Below are 19,268 nucleotides of genomic sequence, written 5' to 3' on the forward strand. Positions count from 1 at the left end.
CCCAGAACCAGTGGTTATTTGTTTTTAAACCTGTGAAAGCCTATCTGGGTGACTGGACCTTTCCACCTGAGCCACCCAAAACAGAAAACTAGGGCTAAAAACATCTTTGCCCGGCCTGGATCTGGACCAGGGTGATCCCTGGCTCGGTGGCCATAGTCCCTCTGACCTTGGGCCAGACACCCAGTCTGTCTGAACTGGGGTGGCTGCAACAATTACAACTATGTCAGCTTCCTCACCCACTTCCCAGGGCTGGTTGGGAATCCCAAGAGCCCTTTGTAAACTCTTCTAGATGATGCAGGTTCTAAGTGGTGTTTTGATGATCTCTTTGGGTGTGTGCTCATTGATGCAAGCAGAATTAACGTAAGCAGAGTGTATGCGTGCAGGGCCAGGGACTGGGGGAGGGAGTGTATGTAGAGGGCAGGGTGGTTAAGAGCACGAGCCTTAGAAGCAGACGGCACCTTACCACTTACCAGCTATGTGACTTGGGCTTTAGATTTTGCAGTAGTTATTACACTACTGGGACTACACTTCTTCAGAGCAACCCATTAGAAGCTACCAAACTCCACTATCCTCATTCTGGTCTTTAACAGGCAGGGGGACGACAATTTAGTTTTTCCAGACCCGCACTTAGTTTCCACGGTCACCTCCGTCTGCCGGACACGCTATGGATGTTGCTGTCCCGGCAGGCCCCCCTCCGCCAGTGTGGGATGGGGAACACCAAGCCACGTCCCTTTCCTGGGGTGGGCACGGGGTGGAACGCCAAGCCCTTCGCTAGCCCTGGCTGGGTGTCGTGTTCTTTGCTCGCCGCAGGCGTAAAGCGGGAAGAGAAAAGTGTGTGGTGATGAGCGCCTGGGAAGAGGGCTGAGGCACATTAGGTTTCAAGACCGGGAGACTTTGAGACAGTGGCGATCCTGTCTGTGGTTCCTCTGATAGGGAGGTGGAAAGACTTCCATCTGAAGACCCTGGCGACCTCCTCTCCCAGCTTCGCACAGGAAGCACGCTTACGGGAGGGGGTCTTCACGGGGGAACTACTCCCTGAGTTGCTGCCTGTCGGAAGTCAGCAGGGCAGAGAACTGTGGACGGGACCGGCACACCAAGGCCACGGACACTGCTCTCCCCCTCAAAACGGACTCAGCGGGAGCCTCCTACAAAGGCTAACACCGTAAAAGGGGCTTGTAGCACGGGCAGCTCGCCCTTTCTTCACCACCTGATTTGCCCCTTCACCACTAGTGGATGGATAGCTCGGTGACATTTTGATTCTGTTCCTCTTCCGGGCCAAGGCGCCCTAACCCTGCACTCGTGTGGGCCGGTGTGAGCCGTTTCCCAGTGAGAGAACACCTGATCTCCCAGGTACAGATCTCTGCACGTGGAGCGACCAAGGCAACGGCAGCGCAGCCGAGAACATCAGGGCGACAGTCCAGACGAGGGAGAAGGGCTGGGACAGAGAGGCATCGCTAGAATCTCAACTGGCCAAGGCCCGGGGAGCTGGAATCTCCCAGCGTCTGAGTGAAAGGAGTGCAGGGAAGTATTTTCACCTGAAGGGCTCTGTGCATCCAGACCTGACCTCACACTCAGGCACCCCTGCTGCTGCCCAGTTGTATCCGGGCAAGAGGCATGTTCTTGTGGGAGCAAGAGGCTGCAGAGCCTCTCTCTACAAGCGCCCGACCCCCTTCCCAGTAACGGGGGAAGCCCACCAGTCCTCTCGGGGCTGGCGGGTGGATGCCAGCGGATGGGTGTCATGTGCCACAAGCAATGTTTAAGCAGAGACGGTGGAAGGCAGGCTCCTCCCCGCACGCCCTGGAGAGTAGTGTGATTTTAAAGCAATGAAAGCCGGCTTCTGTGGGAGACGTTCCATACAACGTGCTGGTGATATCCTTCCATTTTTTTGGTCATTTTTATTTTTTTCTTTAAAGTCCATTGATCGTCACAAAAACCCAGGAAATGCAACTAAGGAGAAAACAAATGTCCAACCGAGATCTAAGAACCCAGAGCTACGGAGGAGACGTGGCACTGGCCTGCTGGGTGTGCGGGAGGGGGCGGGAGGGGCGGTCCCCGTGGGGCGGCCGGCCAAGGGGGACACAGGAGGGAGAGGAGGCTGCCGGCCAGGCGGGCGGTTATGTTAACCGCTGCACGATGACGGCGTTGAGCAGGTTGGCTTCCTTCAGGGTCTGGCTCTCGTCAGCCAGCTCTTTGTTCGGGAAGGTAGTCATGAGGACAAAGCTGGTGGCAGCCATGGCCGGTCGGGCATCCACGATGAAGAGTCGGATGTCGCTGATCCTGGTAGAGCGGGGGGGTGAGTGGGGAAGGGGGTGAGCAGGGCCTGCCTCTGCCGTCCATAGCCCCCGGCCTTCCTTCTCCACAGGGCAGCCAAAGCACTCACTTGGAAGCACGTCAGATCACGGCACTCCCCTGCCTAAAACCCTTCACGACTGCTCCCAGTTTCCGTGGGATAAACACCACTTCCTTACTGTGATCCCAAGCCCTACCTAATTTGACCCCCATGCTCCTTCCCCTTGCTATGTCCCGCCTTCTAGATTTTCCTCATGCTGTGCTTCCTGCCAACATTGGGGTCCCTCAAGGCTCCTCTGCCTGATTCCTGTCCTGTAATCCTAATCAAACCTTTTCAGGACTTAGCCCACATGTGACCCCCTGTCAGCACTCAAGGATTGTCAAGCCGTTCCCTGGGCCCCACACGTGCTTCTGGTTTAGTTGGCCTATGCCTGATGAAATATGGATACTCTTATCCTAGAAAAAGGCGTTTGCCAAATACCTAGAATACTGGTTTAACAGTCCTCCCCTAATCTCTGCAATCTCTCCATGCCTTAGTTTCCCCATCTTTCACATGGGGTTGGCAGTTTGCTTTGATCCAGCCCAGATGATCTGAAATAGTAGAGCAGGTATTCTAGAATTTTCGAAGGGCAGATCTAGAAGAGACTTACACAGCCCAGTGGTTTTCAGAGATCCCCTGGGGGGAGGGACACCCAGTTGGAAGGGAGGCTGGTGCTGTGTCCCCTTCTCCTCTCCATTAACCACAGCAGATCAGATTTTATTGTTCTGCACTCAGGCTCTGCCATGAAATTTCCTGTGAACACACACTGTGGGGGCTAAAAAGACCCTGAGAAGTCCAGTCCCCTAACTTTATAGGCACGAAGTGAGCAGTCACGGGCCGCACTTAACAGAAGAGTGGGGACTAGAACCACAGGCTTCAGACCTTCCCATCCTGCTGCCCCCTTCGGGGACCGCATGGAGCACCCGCTGGTGTTTAGGGAGCCCTCCCCAAGCAAGCGAGGCCAGACGGCGCAAGGCACCTGTGGCTGTGGTTAAACTTCTGCACCAGCCTCCCGCCGTCGGCGAGCCGTATCTGGATGTTTGTGGTGGGCTGGGACTCGTCGATTGAGACGGAAGAGCTGGCTTTGGCTTCGTTCTCTGCCTGTTGGGCTGGAGAGCTGGTATTCAGCACCTGGGGGGCCGTGCTGAGGAGAGAGAAGCCTGTCAGGCCGCACATAGCAACAAGGCCCCTGCAGGAGGGCAATCCCGCCTTGGAGTCAGCCTGAGCACGCGCTGTGTCCGGGACTCTGCTCGCTGCTGTGGCTACAAGGAGTGACTCAGACAAGCCCTGCCTTCGCGGAACCTACAGGCCTGGCAGAAGGCACTCAGGCCCCAAGCTGTGGCTAGCTTCCAAACTCCTGAGTAACCTGAGGCGAGTGACTCACCCCTTCTGCTTCGGTGCCCTCACCCGGACAAAGGCCCGAAGGGAGGAAAGCAGTATGCATGACAGCCTGTGGCGGGACCAGATCAGGATGGGTTTTAGCCTCAACAAGAGGCCAAGGGTACTCCAGGTCCGTAGCGGAGGCAGGCCTGACAGCCGGGCAGGTGACTGCCGGGATGCAGGGACCAGTCCAGACTCCTTCCCGGTCATGGAATTGTCAGGCCTGTACCCCCCAGTGTAGCCTTATTCGTGTGCACATTCATCCTCCTGTGTCAACTACCAGAAGGGGACAGAGATTTCCCACAGGTCAACTCAAGCACCCCGCACCACAGGGATTATTTGCACAATATCAACAGGACACGGCGTCTGCTACCGATTTTCGATCAAGTGGACCGGCGTCTGAATGCTCCCACTAGTCGGGCGGCGCTGGGCAAGTTACTCGAGCTCCCTTAGTTTCAACAAGGGTAGTAACGAAGCTCTTTAACAAAGGTTAAGGCTACCTGACCTGCCTTGCTCAGCTTTTGTGAGGGATGAAGGAGAGAAATACACACAGCGCTGACACACAAAATGTACACAGAACTCCCGATTCTTGACAACTTCTGGAGGCTTCGCCCCTCTCCTGTAAACACCTGTGTGTCCCCCTCCTAGCCTTTCACTGAGCAGCCGCCCTCACCCAGACCCCTGCAGAGAAGAGAGGCCAGGAGGTGGCAGCCTGCCTGTTTCCCCCAAGCTTCGGATTAACATCAGTTCCTACACCTCTCCCTCTCCCCTGGATCTTTACAAGCTAAAAATGGTACTCCTAATAAAGCCATCCCAAGTGTGTTTCCTGAGACCCTAATCCCCTGAGAGATCCCCAGGAAGGCTGTGGAAATGCCACACATCAAACCGGCAGCACCAGAGGCCACTTGCATATTACAGGTCTTGAGAGGCTGTGCGGTTAAGGCAAACTTATTTGACCACCTTGTCCTTTTTTCAAGCTACACTTGTTAAACCTCCTGCATATAGAGTATGTCCTGGAACTCAGTTTGTGAAACACTGCCCTAGAGCATATAACTAGCAAAGAAGAACGGAAAAGTGAACTGTTTTCTGTGACTGTTAAAAAATGAGGGCTCAGAGAATCACAAAGCAGAGCTCAGGGGAGAACCCAGCTATGAGAGGAGCTGCTCCTTTCTATGCATCAGCCTCTCAGCGGGTGGGACCCAAATGTGGGCCAACGCATGCAGACATCACACCATCACAGACTTCAAGAGATGCTCAGAGACAGTGGAGGGTTCAATATTACACCCGTAACTGCCTAAGACTGACTCTGTTCATTAGTTTTATGGGCATGAGGTCAACTCTCTAATTAGACTATAGACAGCCTGTCTCTCAACTGTTCAAGTAACAATTCCAAGGACAGGACAGGTACTCCGTGAAGCTACTGCCTGCCAGAAAGGGAACTCTCACATCTTCAGTCAGGCTTGCAATGAGAAAGAAGCGAGATGGCCCAGAGAACCAGTTTCACCTAGGGTGGGGGCGGGAGGGAACCAGGAATGACGTTGACTTTGCTCATGTGCTGTCTAGGGGCGGGGGGCGGGGGGGGGGCGGGGGTAGGGGGATTGATGTCCATAGCCTCCCGGACTCGTCACAACTGTCCTTTGAGATGGGTGCTGTTTCCACCCTACAGACAGGAAAACAGAAGCACATGCTGTAGAGCAGTTTTTCAATTGTTAAAAATTCATGTAATGAACGAGCTTTTTCCCTGTACGTTCTGTGTGTTCCTCCAGCCAGGACTTTGTCAAGTGTCAAACTCTAGGGTTTATTTTAGGAAACTAATATATTAAAACTGCCTTCTCAAACTCCTCCCCGGCTCCCAGAGAGTCTGATACCCCCCTCTCCTACAAGCTGCCTGATGCTCAGCAAGTTAGTGAACATCTGGGCTTCTCAATTTCCTTTTCTGTAACAGGGCAATACTATCCCTACACCTCCGCACCTTTTAGGGCAGGCAGTCCACTAAATGGCAGCCAGTACTACTGAGGAGAGTCACTGTGCTCCTGGAGCCATCGGGTCCCCGCTCTAGCACTGAACTAAACAACAGAGGCGGCTGTGGCCAAGTTACTCAACTTCCCAGGGCTTCACTGTGTGCACGTGCTACACAAGGAACTGTTCTGCCGTGGGGGTTAGCTGACATACCGTGTGCAGGCTGGACACAGACCAGACACTCAGCAAGTCCTCCACACAAGGAGGCAACTGAGGTTTTGGCTCTCTTCCCAGCACAGCCTCTCGCACGGAGCTGGTGCTCATCACCTGAGGGTCAAGGAAAGCCTGATGTGCACACTTGGCCGTGTTGCTTCTGTTTCTCTTGCACACCCTGTGAATCCGGTGAGCTGGGGAAGTGTGAGGGACACACTGTATGTTTATGATGCACTCATCACCGAGCTGGGCCCCGTGCTGAGTATTTCACATGTAGTAGTTCATTTAATTCTCACAACGGCGGGTGAGGAAGGGATTCATCATCCCCGCTTTATAGATGAGGGAACTGAGGCATAATGGAATTAAGCCACGTGCCCAAGATCCCGGTGTTGATTTGACGCGAAGCCAGGATACAATCCAAGCTGCCTGGCTCTTGTCATACTTTCCCTCCAGGCCTTGGAGTCAGGTAGACCTAGACCCGGATTTCAGGAACACTGTCCCAAGACACAGTTTGCATATCAATAAAAAGGGAGTTAAATGAAATTTCCCTTACTTGGGATAATAGCTAAAAATAATGCACCGTACCCAGCAGGTACTAGAAGCACAAATGCCTACGTGGCTATGTAAGAACATCCAGGATGCAATGCAGCGTGGTAGGGAAGAGCAGAGACTGGAGGGAACCATCTCTGCACTGACCAGTAGTGTGACCTGGATGTGATCTGACCTCTTCAAGTCTCAGAGTCCTTATTTCATCCCCTTATTTGGGGGTGAAAACAGGATTAAAGGTGATAACACATGTGAAATGCTTACTACAGTGCTTAGCTAACAGCAGAAAAAACACTCTGTAACTACTGTTTCCTATCATTCTTCAAGGTCCTGCCCTACTTCTATTTGTCTAAATTCTGGACCCGATGCTAGTGCCTGTCCAAGGGCTGTAACTGGAAATCCCCTACAGGCCACTCCCAACCTACGCTGCCCTCAAGGACTGGAGCAGGAGTAACTGCAACACCAGATCTTACGGCCCTCACACTCGGATAGTAGTAGGTCCAAATTGCTCTTGTCACGTAGGACAGCCACATGCAGTTGCCCAAAGGAGCTCAGCCCTGGGTCTGGTGCTTCCTGAGCACTGCTCACACTCGAACCACTCCTTTCCAGGGGCGGCCACGCCATCGGCAGCAGTGAAGGCACCTCCCCCGGGGACGAACGGTCCGATCAGACATCTACAGGAAGTTTCTTTACTGTCTCCCTGCAGACACCATACACCTCACAGGGAAACAGCCTCCCCCAGATGGAGAGCCTGGATCACCGACTGCTCATTTCCTTTGTGGCTGGGAATTAACTGGGCACGAAGGTACTTTGTTGTCACCATTAAGCGCTGACACTTTGTCACCTCTTTACAAAAACGACCACTGCAGAAAGCACGGTGAGTAGCCGAGACTCAACATGGGTAGCAGCAACCGCACACCCCCGGGGCACTCTGGGCGTCTGCTACTCATAACTGAATAAACGCAGCCTTTCTGGACCTTCAGATTAGGTCCCATCCAGACAAACAACTGTAAAACCTAAAACAACAAAGTTTAATACAACTGTAAGAATTTTCTCAAATTTTTGAACTGAGAACAATTTATACATTCAGCTAATTGGAGGAAAAAAACCCAGGACTGACTAATTCTTGAGGCAAACCTGAGAACATGTTCTTAAACTTCTGGCTCTTGATCGTTTTAGTTGACAAGATGACAGTGGAAAACGTTGCAAAATTTATGGGAAAAACTAAAAAAGCTATCCATCTGGTTTAGATTGAAAAGCTAAAACCTCATCTCACTTAGCTATATATGAAACTTGTCTTTTGCTCACTTTTCATAGAAAGCCAGCACTGAAATAAAATGAAAATGGAACTGGCAAAGAATATTTATTTAGCTGACAAAACCAAACTGTGTCAACCCCGATTATCAAGATCTGTTTCAACTTGTTGGGTGCATCCTCCACACTAATAAAGTTATTTATTTCCCATCCTGCTAAAATAGACCTCCTTAAATATATTTTAATTTTTTGAGATGTGGAGTCTTGCACAAATCCTATAGACTTCGCAGGAGTAGCATTTCCCATTAGTATCAAGAAACCAACCAAGCCCAAGCTACATCTTAAAAATATGAAGACCTTTCAAGACAGCAATATTGCTTCTAGCCCAAAATTAAGGGGTATACAAAGATTTAATTAGAGACACTCACTGCAATGTTGTTCTTGAAACTGGCAGCTGTCTAAATGGTTAAAGCAGGGACTAATCAAACTATAGCACATACGTAAGATAGAAAATCATGTGAGCGTGACAAATAATATTGCAGAAATACAATTACTGACATAGAATGACAGCCATGCTACTTTCATTAGGCAAAACAGCAAATGATAAAACAGCATGTTTATAAGACTAGAAAGATACTAACCGCATATGTCTGGGTGTTAGGTTTAGGTTTTTTCTTTTTTAAAAAAAAAATTTTTTTTTCAACGTTTATTTATTTTTGGGACAGAGAGAGACAGAGCATGAACGGGCGAGGGGCAGAGAGAGAGGGAGACACAGAATCGGAAACAGGCTCCAGGCTCTGAGCCATCAGCCCAGAGCCTGACGCGGGGCTCGAACTCACGGACCGCGAGATCGTGACCTGGCTGAAGTCGGACGCTTAACCGACTGCGCCACCCAGGCGCCCCTAGGTTTTTTCTTAATCTGTACTTTCTATTATTTAAAAAAAAAAAACACACACATTTTGTTTTAATAACAAAAAAAAAAAAAAAGAAAGAAAGAAAGAAAAAAGAAAAAAGAAATTACCTCTTGCTCTACAAAGTTGAGCACAGACGGCAGGGAAGCCAGACAGGGCCAATCTGAGAACAGCTGTCCTGCACTAACCGACTGGCCCAATGTGGGGGATGAAATGAGAAAAGGGTGAACTTACTCTCCTGGTTACGGTAAATCAATCTACTAGAGACCACTCTAACGTCCTGAGCTATTATCTTTGCTCTTGATAAGGCACGAATGGCCGACGGGGAGTCTCCTAGAGCCCCCACCCAAAGCTCAAAGGCAGAGCTACTGGCAGACCACACTCCGATCTCTGCCGACAGGGATGAGGGGAGACGGGCAGTGCCTAGCTCAAGAGCTGCCAGATCGGGCTCAGAGAGGGTGCTTGCTGTGCAGGTGTGGGAAGGAATGCCAATCACAAGGCCTCGGTTCCAGTCCTGGCTCCACCACATACCAGCTATATACCCAAGGATAACCCTTAGGGTCCAAGAACCTCAGCTTTCCTTCTGTAAAGTAACGAATGTACTTGCAGGGAGGGTCACTATTCCCTGCATGCGTCTTCTGCACACAGTTCCCTCTGGAGCATACTGACCAAGTGACCCATCACACAGAGACAAGTTGGCTTCTGAGAGAAGGAAGCCTGCTTCTGGGTGGGCCGAGGTCTGGTGGGAGAACTCTGCCTATTAGAGGCAACAGTGACTTCAACCGATCAGATCCCATCAGGAGTCTAAATGGAAGATGGAGAGAGTGGCAGAGGACACAGGGCAGAAAAAGGCACAGGAGGTGACAGTGAGTGTCATGCAGGGCCAAAGTAGTAGAGACAAGAGCTGCAGTAATGGTGGAGAGCAGCCGGCACAGGGCAACGATGTCCCCGAGCTTCCCTGGATCCTGAACAATGCTGCCGCAAGGCTGCAAGTCTGGCTGGGCAGAAGACTCAGAGATTTCTTATCCCTCCGCATCCCCATTTCAGGTGACTCCTGAGAACACATGTGTCTGTCCTGGCCTTAAGCTACGAAGGAGACCACTGCTGCCACGAACGTGCTAGATTACGGAGTCAAAACAGCAACGTGTTACCCTTTGTGCTCACACTGACTGTGCACTGTGGGGCAGTGCTCTGCGCTCCTCACAATGATTAAGGAGTAAGGACCCTCAGTTCCATTTTACGCTTGAGCAAACTGAGGCTATGTAGTCCAAGGTCATATGGCTAGAAAATGAAGAGATTTTAAACTCAGGTCGTTTAACGCCAAAATCCACGTTCTCCACACTTTTCCGCCCCTACAGATAAAATCCACAGTGCTCGGAAACGGCAAAGAGCTACGTGCACAGTGATGGTACCCAGGGTCTGGGGGGCCTGGCGCAGTGACCGGCACGTCCCACTTCCACCTGTGCTGCTCTTACCTGCCCAGTTTCTGACCCTCGCCAGTGAAGGCTTTGAAGGCTCCCTTGGGCTTCACAAAGTCCTCATCCCGATGGTCCTCCATGTCCAAATTCACCTGCCCGCCATGAGCTAACCTCCGCAGCTCTGCTGGCACCTCCCTGCAAGAGAAAAGGCAATGCTGGGTCCACACGGAGCGGCACGGGAACAGCAGTGATGGGTGCGAGGGGAGGAGAAACGTTGTAGTTCCAAATGTGAAAATCACTGGGTCTCCCCAGGGCGCGGCTACTTTAGTGGCGATGGTCTGCCTCCTGCTGGCTTCTCACCTGCTCAAAGTCATGGCTGAGACCTCTATCTTATCTGGTCACTTGGTTCTGCCCCAGGCCCAAAAGGGAATAACAGACACACAAGGTTTGAGATCTGTGAATCTGTTAAATTCACTTACAATTTTTTACTTTTAAAAAATTTTTTAAATTTCTTAAATGTCTATTTTTGAGAGACAGAGCGAGCGAGCGCCATGAGCAGAGGAGGGGCAGAGAGAGAGTAGGAAAGAGGATCCAAAGTAGGCTCTGCGCCGACAGAAGCGAGCCTGAGGTGGGACTCGAACTTACGAACCATAAGATCATGACCTGAGCCAAAGATGGATGCTTGACTGACTGATCCAACCAGTCACTCCCAAATTTACTTCTTTATAAAAAAAAATTTTTTTTTAGGTTTTTATTTTTGATAGAGACAGAGCACAAGTGGCAGAGGGGCGGAGAGAGGGGAGATGCAGAATCCAAAGCAGGCTCCAGGCTCTGAGCCGTCAACGCAGAGCCAGACGCAGGGCTCGAACTCACGGACCGTGATATCATGACCTGAACCGAAGTCAGATGCCCAACCACCTGAACCACACAGGTGTCCCCCAAATTTACTTCTTAAATCAGCCTCTTCATTCTTATCTGCCATTCTACTCACTAACATGGAACCCAGAGGAGGGCTCTTCTGCTCACCCTCTGCGGATAGACTCCAGAAACTGGGCATTGGACGGGTCTTGGTAGCTTCTGAGTTCACCATTGTCCAGGCTGAACCCACTCTTCCAGAGCTTCAACACTACGTGAACCTGTGACAATAGGAGGTAAGCAGTCCATACATTATCAGGAAGCTGGCAAGCACATCAACGTGTGCAGTAGTAACACCGATCTGGGTTAGCAGGTTTTTACCATTTTACTGTGTCATTATCCAAACACAGAAAGACAACATCACACACACTCACGCACATACACACACACGCGTGTGCACATGCACAAGGAAATCAATCAACAACCAAGTATTAAAATAAGAAGGTGATATGGCAACAGGTTAAGAGCATGGGTTTTGATTTAAGCAGACCTGGGTGTGTATCTTGATTTTGCACTCACTACCTAAGTGGCTCTGAGTAAGTGACTAAATCAAATCTGTGGCTTATCTGTAGGGTTGCCAGTGTGCCTGGCATGTAGCTCGTGCTCAACTAAACTGCCATGGCAAATGTACTCATGGGATTACTTTGCAGTCATTAAAAACGATTATCTACAATTTGTGTTAACTCCCTAGACATTTTCACAGAAAACGGTCCAGGTTACAAACCAACATATTAGCAGCTGCCTCAGGTGGATACAATTTTAATTTTCTTCTTGACTTCATTTTGGAATAAACCCAAAATGATTAAAAACAAATATATTATAAAAACTAATGGTCCCAAGGCCAAACATCTGTTTATGGCATAATATTAAATTTAAAAACCTCACAATTATCTATATAGTCTGAGACACTGATTGGAGAGGGACCCTATGCACAGGAAAAAAAGGGTTGGACAATAGTAAATTTTTTCAAAGTTGTGCTTTGGGTGGACTGAAGCTCTTTTTTTGTTGTTTATTAAGAAAAATTTTTAAAATGTTCATTTATTTTTGGAAGAGAGAGAGAGACAGAGCATGAGCAGGGGAGAGGCAGAGAGAAAGGGAGACACAGAATCCGAAGCAGGCTCCAGGCTCCGAGCTGTCAGCACAGAGCCCGACGCGGGGCTCGAACTCACAAACCACGCGATCGATCATGACCTGAGCAAAGTCAGACGCTCAACCAACAGAGCCACCCAGGCGCCCCTGAAGACTAAGTTCTTTAGCCATGTCCGCACCACCAGAAAACCTCAGAATCATGATCCCTCCGCCCAACATTCATGGAATCCTCAGAAAACTCCTTTGTTTGCCCATCCCCACTGCTCACTCCTTCTCTCCAGTGCCCCTGCCCAGCCACATGAGAGCTGACTTTTGTTGTCAAGTGAGCCTCTCCACTCCTGGCCCACAGTGATGGCACTGCCTCTTCCTTTCCAGAGGCTGCTGGTTCACACATAACATGTGGCCAATCCCTTCTGAAAACTGGCAGAACACGCTTTGAGCTCCCCTAAGGAAGGTAGATGCGCACTCACATCCTGGCCGGAATGCCGCCTCCTTTCTCCCGCCACATAGGCAGACTCTTCCTCTGGTGCTGCCCCAAGGCGATAGCCACCCCCTGCAAAAGGCTGTAAAAGACACGTTGATAAACACTTGAGGTGTGGGGCCCTCAGATACAATGATCTTACCTACTAGGTGCACCTTCTCTGGTACTGAACTCAGAGCTACAGGGCCAACCAGTATGGTAGATGAATTCAGTGGCCAGGAATGGTGAGAACTGGAAGGGAGCGGGGAGGGCTGCTTGGCTAAAGGGAACAGCTGCTACTAAGCCCTACTTAATCATGGCCATGTAGGAATCCGGGTGCAAGATAATAGCGAAGACTTTCCGACATTCCCAAAGAAGACAGAAATCAAGAATTTATGTGACACATCAATTCAATTCACTACAATTCAATTAAAACAAAATAAAGCAAAATACTAAATAAGTCAAGTTGGTTTAGGCCAAATAAAACATGTCTGCAGGACCTGTTCCAGCCCACAGGCTTGAAAGTTGCCCCAAATCTTGATCTCATGTGACGAGGTGAGAGAAAGCGCACCGCTCTTCTGGATACAAGAGCAAGTGAGCAATAAAAGAAAAGACGAAACAAAAACAAATTCAGTCACTACTGGGGTGAGGAAGGGCTCCTCCCAGTCTCCAGAACCAGAGTCCTGTGGACACAGACAATGATCCCCTGTGCTCACTCTCGGTTTACTGGTTTCTCCGGGACTCTTGGTCACTCGTTCCACAGCCACAGCTCCATGCTCCTTGGCACCTTTAAAGAGATCATCCACCAGCTCGTTGGGACTTTTCTTCCTGGGAGGGCCAACAATCTGCTGTCCGCTTCTTTCTGAGCCCCCAGCATAAAACCTGTGCAGAAAATACATGTCTAACACTAAACGCACTTGGAAAACATGAAGAGAGCACATGCCAGGCTCCGGGCTGGGTGCTAGGCACACTGAGGCAATAATGGGTGCAATGCCCACGTTCAAGGAATTTACCGTCTAGTTGGGGAAACATGTAAGCAGGCAGGCAGGCATAATGCAGTGTGAACAGCAATGGAGGTCAGTAAGGGATGCTCTGGAGCACTGAGCTATGGAGGACAATCAAGGCTTCCTAGAAGAATGTCTTCTGGGCTGCATCTTGAGGATGAGGACGAGGACGAGGACAAGTTTATCAGGTGAAGAAACCAGGGAAGGGCATTCCAGGCATGCACGACAGCATGCCAGCTCCAGAAAGAGTCCCAGCTGGGAATTATTCATCCAGGGGCTGGCACCTTTCTAGGAGATAGCAACTGTGGTCACAGTCAGAAGCAGCTACCACTAACAGCTCTGGGTTAATAGTGGCAGTGGCGTCGTTAGTACAAGCAGCCAGGCTCCAGTGTCGGCCCTGCTGCTGAGTGACCCCGGGCAAGCCAGTGCATTGCCCTGCATGTCATTTTCCGTATCTCTGAAATAGGAGGGAAGGACCACATGCCCTACCTACCTGCTCCTTAAGTCAGGGCCATGAGGTTCAAACCAGCGGATGTATGCAAAAGAATAAGCAGAGTAATGCACACATGTAAGGCGGTGTGATACAGCACCGAGAGCTCACCCGAGCCTCGCCTCACCTCGCTATTCTTGCGATGTACAACGGGGACAATGAGAAGAGGGCACTGAAGAAGGTCAGGGAAAGCTAGATGCCAGCCCCAAGATACCCACACCAGGCTCTGCAACGGGCCAAGCACAGCTTGAGATGGAGTTGGCAGTTTTTACGCTGGTTCTGAAAACCAGTACTCACGTAGCCTGGCTCATCACTCCTATTCACTGCCAGGTCAACAGCATGTCGCTAAGTGGGGACATTGAGAACCTACAAAATGAGTCTCAGCCTTCTATTTCCTGACATTCCCCACTGAATGCAAGGCAAGCCACAGGCCTTGACAAGGATGACAGCACCAATGTCACCAGGTCTGAAATGCTGAGGGGCCGAGGAGGTAATCAGGATGTGAAATAAAGGAAGGGGTCATCACCTGGAGGATGTGACAGGACAGGAAAAGGAGGCAGCGGCCATTTAGGAGTTGGGCATTCACATACTTGATGGCATTGCCTTTCACTCAAGGAGTGTAAAACTCTGAACCTTGAATGTATCTAAAAAGAAGGCTGTGAGGCAGTGTAAAGGTCACTATATGGATGAAACAGAATAGAACACATGTAATTTCTCAGCCCACTTCCCAAAGAGTGACCATGATGAGAGAATTACATTTCTATAATGGTTACTGTAATGTTCCTTAGGAGTGTCTGCCAGACCGAGGCAGGGCCCATGGGGAACTAAAACCCGTGAAATGAGGCTGCAGAGAATCTCAAAGCCTTCGCTTATGAACCGAGAGCGTGTAATCAAGTGCTTAAAAACATTCACTCCCTTGTCCCTTTCATGTCTAGAAACTCCACTAAGAAAAATAATCTGAAATGCAGTCAAAGATTAATACAGAGATGTTCAAAGCACTGATACTTAGTGGTAAAAAAACTGTAAACAACTTCAATGTTGGACAACCCATTTGATGAGTTATTATAGTTGTTGAAAACACTAACGAAGAATCTTAGTGGCACGGAGAAGTACTGAATATATAGCCTTAATCCAATAAAACCAAGACACAAAATTACCTGACCAACACCATGTAAAATACAATACAAAACAAAGCACGGTTATATATAGAACACTGAACAGACCTATGCCAAAATGTTAACTCCAGTTACCAAAAGGTGGATGAGTGTCATATTTTTTTCAGTACACTACTCTGTTTCTTCTACAATGAGCACTATTTTTATTATAACATTCATAATGGTTAAAAACAGACAGTGTGTGTGTGTGTGTGTGTGTGTGTGTTGGAGAAAAAACACATTGATAAGCTTTTACTCTGTTCATTATGCAATATACTGCCTTTTTAATTAAGAAAAAGCTAGAAAAATATACACCTAAAATGCTGATACCTGGTTAGCACTAGGTTGCAGTATAAAGAACAACTTTTTTCCTTTTTATCAGTTTGTTTCCCTTAACACTCAACAAATATGTATTAATAGTTAAAAATAGAAAAACAAACCCAAAACACCCCAAAAGAAAAAAAATAGTAACAGGGGAAAGGGATCACTTCTAAGCTACAGGGAGTGGGAGACTGTTTCTAGGATATAACCCACCTAGGCTAGCCCACAGTAGTAATGGCTAATGAGAACTGAGCACATTATCCTTTTGGGTCCTTCTAGATGATTTACACATTATCATGAACTTTCCTGTGGACTGTGCCCCCTAACAAAGACTCACCTCTGGCCCTCCTCTTCCTCCTCCTCTTCGTCTTGGTCATGAATGAGGTCTCTGAAGGATGTCACCCTATTATCGCTGGAGACACAGAAAGGAGCAAAATGACCTCAGGGAGAACTAAAAGTAACTCCCGTTATCAGCTGCTAAGGAGTTGAAAACATTGGGATTAGATATTTTTGGTGGGGCAAAAGAGGATCTATGTGAAAGAGGGTTAGCCTTTCTAAGTCTAAATGCAAAATAACGTGGCATTTACTTCTTCAAAGTCCACAGGACTACTAATAAATTAGAAAGGGCTATCACGAAATAAAATGGAGTCCCAATTTAAGCTCTCCTAGGGGGAGGAGAGGGCAACAGTTTGGGGTGTGTACTAATTTAAAAACTTACTATTTTCATCATTTAATTTTTATTTATTTATTTTACAGATTTTTATTTTATTTTTTTCAAAAAATTTTTTTAAACGTTTATTTATTTTTGAGACAGAAAGAGACAGAGCATGAACAGGGGAGGGGCAGAGAGAGAGGGAGACACAGAATCTGAAACAGGCTCCAGGCTCTGAGCTGTCAGCACAGAGCCCGTTGCGGGGCTTGAACCCATGGAGCATGAGATCATGACCTGAGCCGAAGTCGGACGCTTAACTGACCAAGCCACCCAGGCGCCCCAGATTTTTATTTTTTTAAAAGTAATCTCATACCCAATGAGGGTCTTGAACCTACAATCCTAAGATCAAGAGTCACAGGCTCCACCAACTGAGCCAGCCAGGCAGCACTCATCATTTAATTTTTAAATACTGATGGGGCGCCTGGGTGGCGCAGTCGGTTAAGCATCCGACTTCAGCCAGGTCACGATCTCGCGGTCCGTGAGTTCGAGCCCCACGTCGGGCTCTGGGCTGATGGCTCAGAGCCTGGAGCCTGTTTCCGATTCTGTGTCTCCCTCTCTCTCTGCCCCTAGCCCGTTCATGCTCTGTCTCTCTCTGTCCCAAAAATAAATAAACGTTGAAAAAAAATTAAAAAAATAAATAAATAAATAAATAAATAAATAAATAAATAAATACTGAGAGATGCTTATGTGTTAGGCATTCAACTGGATACTAGGTCTATAAAGATGATCAGACCTAGTTCTTGTTTTTTTTTTTTTTAAACTTTATTTCTTTATTTTGAGAGAGAGTGTATATATACCCCGGGGAGGGACAGAGAGGGGGAGGGAGAATCCCAAGCAGGCTCTGTGCTGTCAGTGCACAGCCTGATGCGGGTCTCAAACTCCTGAACTATGAGGTCATGACCTGAGCCGAAATGAACAGTCAAACGCTCAACCACTGAGCCATCCAGGCGCCCCAAAAGTTCTTATTCTTGAGTTGCTTATAGGCTCATTGTGGCCCCTGGGCCAGGAAACCCTCTGCTAAATGGGGGCTGGGGCACATGGGATGTGTGGGTACAGAGTGTCCTATCCCTCATGGGGTGGGGATGGGGGAACATCAAGACAAGTTTCCCAGCAAAATGGACATTTAGACTGAGTGCTGAAGAATGAGGACTGTCAGGTGGATAAAGGGCAGGGGCTGGTGGGAGAAGGGGTGCAGCAGCGCACTGCAAGAAAGAGGTACACGCACACACGCAGAGTAACACATTCGAGGAAGGGTGAGCTATCAACAAGTGAAAAGGAAATGATTATGTGGGTGGAGGCCTCTGCTTCTGCTGCAGGCTAGTCAAGAAAGAGTCTTTATTGGTGTTTAGGAAAAAAGCAGGGCTGTGTGTGGGGTTGGAGAGGGTACACTAAAAACGGCCGTGAGAAGGGTCACCTTCCTCTTCTGACATTGTTTTACACTGCCACTTTTTTCCTAGCTTAGACTGTCCTCAAGAAACTTAGTTTTTCAAGGAGGAGGCATTTGATAAAAACACTTTTGGTATTTCTTAGAGTAAGAAGGTAACGTCTCTATAAGAAGAAGGGGAATACAGGTCTAGTGAGGCTAGACCAAGAAGCCTCGAGGAGTTATTTTCTAGAGAAAAGCTGCAGATCAGTCTTGAAGATTTATACCAAAGAGATAATCAGAGGACAGAACAAGGCTTTGAAGTTGCATCGACTAGAAATGAGAGAACAAAGACCAATTAATGTAGCAAATACACTCCCTGCTTGAGTTAGCTGAGGCAATCTCCTGGGCATTCCTGGATGCTCTCTACGACATGGTTCAAAAGGATCCAAGTGACAGATGTGCACCGGTGCCCCAAAAGGCTAATTCCACTCATTAACCTTCCCAGGGGGAGTTTTCCACAGATGCTTGGCCTAGCATCGGTGGGAAAAAAGCCCCCCCCAACCCCTCCCCATTGTTAACACCTTCAAATACACACACGTACACATGCTTGAGCAAACCACTTGCTCTGCCTACAGGTTTTTCTCCAAAAGTTCTTACATCTGGACTCTGACACAGACTCTGGTGTCCACATACCCGGTTCTGATCCCAACTGAGCCTCCCACCCTGGGATCCTGGGCATGCTAGCGAAGCGCTCTAAGTTTTCCCATTCCCAAATGAAAATGGGGACAATCACAGCACCGATCCCACGGTGCAGCACATTTCAAGTGCTGTGCTCGAGCAGTGGTTCTCCCAGTGCCGGTCCTTAGACCGAGCGCATGAGCATTACTGGAGAGACTGTTAGAAATGCCAATCCCCAGGCCTGCCTTAGAGCTCCTGAGTCAGAAACTCAGGGAAGAGTGCCTGGCACCCTGCGTCTGAAGCGCTCTCCAATTCTGCCGCACACGCTTAGATCTGAGAGCCACTCTGGAGTAGCGCTCGGAGAGTTGCCTTATAGCATGAACGTCAAGGGGACACCACCAATTTTAGAACACTTTGTCCTGTGTCCTCCACAAAGTGGCAAAATGTCTCAGAAATTTCAGCACCCAGACTCTATCTCCCAGGTACCCTGGCACCCTGAAGTGCCACAAAAGTCCTTGGTCAGATCCGTTTTCCACAGTGATGGAAATGCTGTACCTGTGCTGTCTAGTACGGAAGTCACAGTCATATGTGACCTATGGAATATTTGAAATGTGATTAGCATAAATAACTCAATGTTCGTTTTATTTAATTTTAAATAATCTAAACAGCCACATGAGGCTATTGGCTCCCACACTGGATAGTACAGTTTTAGAGAATCAGAAAATGGCAGCCCCAGACATCCTCAGAAAGCACAGTTTAGTTGGGAGAAGAAGAAGAAAAGGAAGAAACTCACCGCTACCTCTTGCTGCGCTAGGTACAGGGGTGGGAGGAGCTGGACAGGGAGTAGCGTGTGGCAGAAGCAGCTCCGGATTTACACAGACTTGGCCTTGGATCTGCCATACCAGCAGCTGGGAGTTACTCAATCTTTGTAAGACCCAGCACCCTGACCTGTGAACTGACAAGCACCCTACCTACTTCTACAGTTGTTGAGGCATGACAACGTGGGTAAGAGTATCTGGCAGAAAAAAAAAAAAAAAAAAAAAAAAAATGGGGCGCCTGGGTGGCACAG

At 48.8% G+C, this 19,268-nt stretch overlaps 1 protein-coding gene across 2 annotated transcripts in view; it reads right to left on the reverse strand.

Annotated features, from left to right (window-relative positions):
* Positions 1–1,864: 1,864 nt before the first annotated feature.
* Positions 1,865–19,268, reverse strand: part of NSFL1C (NSFL1 cofactor) — a 23,226-nt gene continuing 5,822 nt past the window's right edge. The window contains exons 3-10 of one of the 2 annotated variants that reach the window (XM_040447474.1): positions 15,781–15,855; positions 13,972–13,977; positions 13,191–13,356; positions 12,485–12,577; positions 11,037–11,146; positions 10,068–10,205; positions 3,309–3,473; positions 1,865–2,277 (exon numbers count right to left, since the gene is read on the reverse strand). In XM_040447474.1, coding sequence (XP_040303408.1) covers positions 2,115–2,277; positions 3,309–3,473; positions 10,068–10,205; positions 11,037–11,146; positions 12,485–12,577; positions 13,191–13,356; positions 13,972–13,977; positions 15,781–15,855 — 916 coding nt within the window. In that variant the 3' untranslated portion in view covers positions 1,865–2,114. The remainder of the gene's footprint in view (positions 2,278–3,308; positions 3,474–10,067; positions 10,206–11,036; positions 11,147–12,484; positions 12,578–13,190; positions 13,357–13,971; positions 13,978–15,780; positions 15,856–19,268) is intronic. The other variant, XM_040447475.1, reaches the window with a different exon arrangement.

This window comes from Herpailurus yagouaroundi, unplaced genomic scaffold (assembly GCF_014898765.1).
Source record: "Herpailurus yagouaroundi ecotype Mexico unplaced genomic scaffold, PumYag 196, whole genome shotgun sequence".
NCBI classification, from domain to species: domain Eukaryota; kingdom Metazoa; phylum Chordata; class Mammalia; order Carnivora; family Felidae; genus Herpailurus; species Herpailurus yagouaroundi.